We start from the raw sequence: 6,060 nt of genomic DNA on the forward strand, positions 1-6,060 counted from the left end.
CACTGGGGAGCAGACGCCCTATATAAGAGTTTAAGGAGACAAATAGTGGGACGTAACCTGTACATCACAGTAACACAAGTAACAAAACGATGCAAACTCTGTCTCCATAATAACCCCCCGAGTACTAGTAAACCCAAGTTAGGGGCAATTGGGAAGGGCAATGTCCCTAAACAACAGTGGCAAATTGATTTCTCTGAATTACCCAGACAAGGGGGGTGCACGTACCTTTTAGTGCTAACAGATACCTTCTCTGGCTGGCCAGACACTTTCCCAACCTGGAGCAACAAGGCTCGACAAGAAACCAAGGTGCTTCCTAATGAAATAATCCCCAGATTTGGAGTGCCAGCAACCAGACCCTCAGATAGAGGCACTCATGTTTGTGCGCAAATTGTACAGCCCATCAGTCAGTGATACGGGCCCCGGTGTTGTCACGCACCTCATGGGTGTTGCCACCTCCCTTACCAATAAGGAATTTATGGTGCTCTGGCTTTGCACGACGCTCCACGGTGTAACTCTTTGCTTGCTTTTCCTCTGCCTGGTGCAGCAGCTGCTTCTTGGCTTTCTCCACATCCTGGGCTGGGCCCCTGATGGTCCCGGTGTCACTGCCAAAGCCCTCGGTGGGGAAGTGAATGTGGACTCCACCACACTCCTCCGTGATGGAGCATATGAAACAGCCTTTGGCTCCAATAAGGGAATTGTGCAGTTCGGAAGGAATAGACACCTCCACCTCTGCGATGTTGGCCAGCTCTTTCTGGATGGCAAGAACCCTGTGGCAAGCAGCCTCACAGGCTGCTCTCTTGCCTGTGATAACAACCATCTCCGAGTTGCTGTTCTCTGCTGGGAGATCGATTTTGGTGTTGCTTTCTTCGCGGATCTTCTTTATGTTGGCACCTCCTTTCCCTATGGTGTTCTTGTGGAATTGTTTGAAGATGGGGACAGAAAAACTGTTTTCAACCAGGTCTGCCACCATCTTCTGCATGAACTTGGTGCACTTCTCCACCTCATTTTTGGGACTTCTAAGTTGGACGATGTCACTCTTGTGCGCAGGGTCTGGGAAGTTGATGATAACCTCTGGGAATTTCTCCCGGATTTCCTGGATCTGCTCGCCTTTCTGCCCAGTAATGGTCCGGTGGAGTTTTTGTTCAATGATTAGGTCCTTGGTGCATTCATTTTCCATATGGGAAGCGAGTTCCAGGCAGCTCTTTCTTGGCCTGTTGGAACCCCTGTGGGTCTCCTTCAATTCTGACCAGGTTGCTCTTCTCACTGTCTGGCGGAATGCGCACAGACACCTTGTAGAGGTCCTTAATCCTGTTAAATGTTAGCTCCGGTTCTTGCCAATGAGGTGCCGATGGAATTTGTGGTCAACGTTGGTTTCTGCATAATCCATCTGGTTGATCAGATCCTTGACCATGACTTCAGTCTGTTCCTGAGCCACATTCACATCTTCTGTAGGTCCTTCCAAAGTGATTTTATCCTCTCCTTCTGTGAATTCGATGCGAACCTTTGGCATCTGCTGAGTTATTTTGGCCAGGTTTTGTCCTTTCTTTCCAATAATGAAACAATGAAGCCAAGATGGGGCAGAGACCGAGGAGATGGTAGAACTGTTGGCCTTTGCGTAGACTCCAGCGCTTGCCCAAGCTTCTCAGGCTCTCCTCGCAGTATCACCGTCTCCGAGCTACTGTCAGTGGGTGGGATCTCGACAGAGACTCCAGTTCTCTCCAAGATCTCCTGCACAGAATTCCCCTTAGGGCCGATGACATACTTGTGCTGGGACTTCTTCACCTCCACTGCAATGGCTGTAGTCTTCTTTTTCTTCTCCTCATAGATCTTCTTAACACAAGCCGCAGCCTGGGCCAGCTGCTCCTTTTCTCCTGTGAAGACTGTCTCTGTCTTGTTGATGCTGGGTGGAGGAATGTTGATGCATGTCCCTGTTTCCTGCATGAGCTCGCTCACCAGCTTGTTGTAAGGGCCAGCAATGAAAGGATGGTACACTTTCTCCACATCCGTCCGCTCCATGGCATGCTTATCCTGCTCAGCAGAGATAGCAGGATCTCGTGTCGAGCCTTCTCAATCCCTTCTTTAGTGCTGGTGATCTTGGATCTGGTTGCTGGGGTCATCTGGGTGGGGGGTCTGGATTTTAGTTGCAGTTTTGAGCTCCAGGTCCTGCAGCTTCTCACCATTCTTTCCAATGACAAAACGGTGGTGCTCCTTGGGGATGACAACTGTTGCTGAAGCCTGAGTCTGCAGACGAGCAACAATCTCCTTCCAAGCCTTCATGACTGCTTCCAGCTTGCCAGAGACCATGATTGAAAGGCCCTGGTCCTTTGCAAGAGACAGCTCCAGGTGAGCTCCTGTCTTCTGCATGATGTCAAGACAGATCTTGGCCTGCTCGCCTTCTCCAAACTGGTTCATGTCCTTGTATTTCCTCTCCTCCAGTGGCACATGAAACACCTGAGTGATGACCTTTATTGGTCAGATTTTGCTCCAGGGCCCAGCAGGTTCCTGGGCAGGTTCCAAACATGGTGCTTTCTCAGGGAGCGGAGGGAAGGCTTCCTTGTCGGTTGGAGGATCATTCTCTTCTTCAGAGTTTAAAGATGTAACTTTCACCTGCTGCTGAGCCAGGCCACTGCGGTGTTCAGCGAAGCTATCCTGCGTCAAAAGGTTCATCTTCATCTCTGTCCTCAGTCTTTGCAGCTGCGGAGGCAACTGGCAGAGGTTCGGGGGGGTGGGGGGGAAACACTGGGCTCCACGATCTCACTTCTTGATTTTAACATCTCTAAAATAGTTCTCCAAATGGCTAACAAATTTTTCACAGTGTCATTGCCTTTTGTGGCTGTGTCCCGCAATTTAACTCCTGCACCATTCCACAAAGAGACCTCAAATACGGTAGACTCGTCAATCTCTGGATAAGGCGTCTTCAACCATTTCAACATTAAATTTAAGTCTGTCTCTTTAAAGGTTGTTCCCTTCGCCTTAAGAAGGACTGAAAACATCCATAAAACAGAGGCTTCTTCTTTAGTAATTTTTTCCCAAGCCTCGAGACTAAAAGCTTCGCTGACCCCCTGGATTAACTCCTTCTCCTTACTCCAGAGCAAGAATCTTTTTAGCATAGCTTCATCATACTCTATCCTCTCGCAGAGAGGATTTGTTGGATGAGTTTAAGGGTGGCCATTTCTTCTTTGCCTAATTGAGTACCCATCCTAATCCTCTTCCAGCCCTCGTCGGCTGTTACCTTATTTGCACTGCACAGTGTCTTCTGGGCTCACAAGGCTCCGTTCCGAGGCGTCTACCTCTGAGGCATCTACTACCTGATCCTGGTCCTGCCGGATCGAATCCAGCCGATGTCCCTGCGGCATCGCTTTTGCACTTGCTGCGGTGTCACACGCTTCAATTTCTTCAATATAAAACTATAGAGGGGTGCCCCACGTTGGGCTCCATTTGCCGCAGAAAATGGATTCAGTCAGAGACAAAAGCCGTTTATTACAAAGCATCTATCCTTTTTATACTGCTGTCTGCATCTGCTTACAATAGCTTACTGTATTATAATTGGATATTCTTGTAGCATCCAGCAACTAGCATACAATTGGACAAATAAGAGCACTGAAACCTAACCTTTAAAGCTTGCCAACAGTTCACTATTTTGTATCTTAGCACATTCCAGTTTCTTCTTATCTTGCTTGCACTGTTACTCTTGCTTTCTTACGCACGTCCTTCTTCATTCTCGGTTCATGTCGAGCTCCACGTAGGCACTTGCTGACTTGTGAATGTGGCCATTCTTTGCCAAAAATCCATCCACACACTCCTCCTTGCTGATAGCGTTCCTGAACTGGGGATAGGGAACCTAGATGGAGTATTCCAGAGCATCCCCTCCCTTGTTCTCCTGCCGTGCTCCTGGTCATAGAGCCCGTGATGCTGCCGTCCTCCCTTGCTGCCAGGGCACATGCTGCCTCCTGGCCAGCTCCTGTCCACCCAGACCTTTCCCATGGGCTGCTCCCAGCCAGGCAGCCCCAGCCTGTGCCATTGCAGGGGAGTCCCCTGCAGGGACCCCTGTGTCCCCTGCTCTCCTGCCCAGGACACCCTGAGAGGTCTCCAGCCCCCCCCATGCCATCCGATCTCCCCACACCAGCACAACAGCCCCGGTCCTTGGGCTCCCCAAGAGCTCTTCCTGCTCCAGGCACAGAGCAGCCATCCCAGAGCTGCAGCAGCCAGAAAGCTGCTTTCATTCCCCTTCACTCCTGCCACGTGAGGACATAGCACACAGAAGTTGCTGCAGGATCATTTCTTTTACTCCAATACAGTGAGAGACCCCATTGACACCAAGTCTGTGGATCAGACAAGCTGGGCAGATACTGAAGGAGCAGGGGATGAAAACTGACATGCCTTTGAAGACAGCAACATCACAAGTGGAAAAAAGAAAACAGCTGTAAAGCAGCAAAGACAGACATGGCCTGTCATGAGCTACACTCGAAACCCTTTGCAGAGGAAAGCAGGCAGTGTATGGCTGCAGAAACACATGCAGTCACCAGCTTCCTCAGAGCATCCTTGAATTCCTGGTTCATCAGGCTGTAGACGAGGGGGTTCACTGCTGGAGGCACAACTCAGTACTGCACTGACACCACCAGATCCAGGGATGGGGAGGAGATGGAGGGGGACAAAGATGCCAGTGCTGACAAGCAGAGAGCACAGCCACTATTATTGGTGGCAGCAGTAGTGGTTTTGTGTTATACCTTAGTTACTGGATTGCCCTTATCTCAACCCATAGGAGTCACATTCTTTCCATTCTCTGCCCCATCCTTCCGGGAGCTGGTGGGAGGGGGAAGAGGGAAGAGAGTGAGTTTTTGGGGAGAAAGGTAAAGGCAAGAGAGACAGAGGTAAGGGGCAGATAAAACACATCCCTCAAGGGGTTTTAGAAAGCCACTGAAAGGAAAGATCTAGTCTCTGATGCAATCTGGAGTGACATGCCCACTCCATGTGGCAGGGCAAGTTCATGGCTGGAGCTGAGCTGGCACTGGAATTGGTTCCAAGTGCAGAGCCCTTCTAGCCCCAGGCAGACAATGTTGCATGCCCCTCCTCTGCCCCCTGATCCCCAGTGCCCAGTGAAAGGTCTGATCCAGGGTCTGCTTACACCTTCTGAACAGCTCGTCATGTGTGAGTACTTGTCAGCTTTCAATAGCTGAGCTAGTGGAGAGGCAAAGATGTGTTCCCTGGCCTCCCTCTGCTCAGCTTTGGGCCAAGGCAGGGGTGCAGGCCTGCTGTTCTGTGGCTGGTCGCTGTGCTAAGGTGGTCGTGTGTTCTCAGAAGCCCCAACAGAAGGTGGGGAGGCTCAAAGGCTGGTAGTTGCAAAGCAGAGGAGGAGAGGTAGGCAGGCTGCCTTACCTTTCCTGGGCGCTAGTCTGCTGGCCCTGGCTTCGCTGTTTTATCTCCTCCAAGGCTGCTTTTGGTTCCATCGTGTACATGGGAGCTCCTTTATTGTAGACGTCCAGTTCCCCCTTGTGGAATGCAGCAGGACCTGGTGTCTGCAAGAGGGGCAGCAGGTTGCTGGGTACACAAGTGTTCTGCTGCCAGGCAGGGTACTCAACAGAACAATCACACACTAGCTGGATAACATGCACAGTGGATGAAACAAGCACACTAAAGCAAACTGGGTAGATATCTCTGTATAGTAAATAAGTACAATAAAACAAATAGTTTATGTGTATAAATATGTAAGTAAAGTACAGAGGACAACTGGCAACACATCAAATCAATACTGCATAGAGAGAACAGGGATTAAGAAGAAACACATCACCAGTCACCACCGAACCATCCTCCAGCCACACACTTCAGCTGGGAAGCCCCGTTGCAGCCGATGCTGGGAGTGTCAGGTAACTGGGAAGCTCCTACACAGTACATCCACCCATAGGTGAGGCCTCAAATTTGGCTACAAGAGGCTCCTGCATTTATACCCTTAGAAACACAATGGGCTTTATGCCAGCTCTGCCACTGTTTACTCGTGGGGCCGTGCAGTTTCTCATCATCTCAGTGTTTGCTGCACTGAGAGCAGTGGCCAGGGGCCCCAGC

The 6,060-nt window shown here is 50.4% G+C and overlaps 1 protein-coding gene across 1 annotated transcript; it reads right to left on the minus strand.

Annotated features, from left to right (window-relative positions):
- Positions 1 to 400: 400 nt before the first annotated feature.
- Positions 401 to 3,356, minus strand: LOC136023495 (vigilin-like). The gene is given in 7 exon segments (XM_065697986.1): positions 401 to 1,195; positions 1,197 to 1,319; positions 1,322 to 1,623; positions 1,626 to 2,045; positions 2,048 to 2,096; positions 2,098 to 2,694; positions 3,309 to 3,356. Coding segments are annotated over 7 exon segments (2,334 nt in total).
- Positions 3,357 to 6,060: the final 2,704 nt, after the last annotated feature.

This window comes from Lathamus discolor, chromosome 18, assembly GCF_037157495.1.
Source record: "Lathamus discolor isolate bLatDis1 chromosome 18, bLatDis1.hap1, whole genome shotgun sequence".
Classification (NCBI taxonomy): domain Eukaryota; kingdom Metazoa; phylum Chordata; class Aves; order Psittaciformes; family Psittacidae; genus Lathamus; species Lathamus discolor.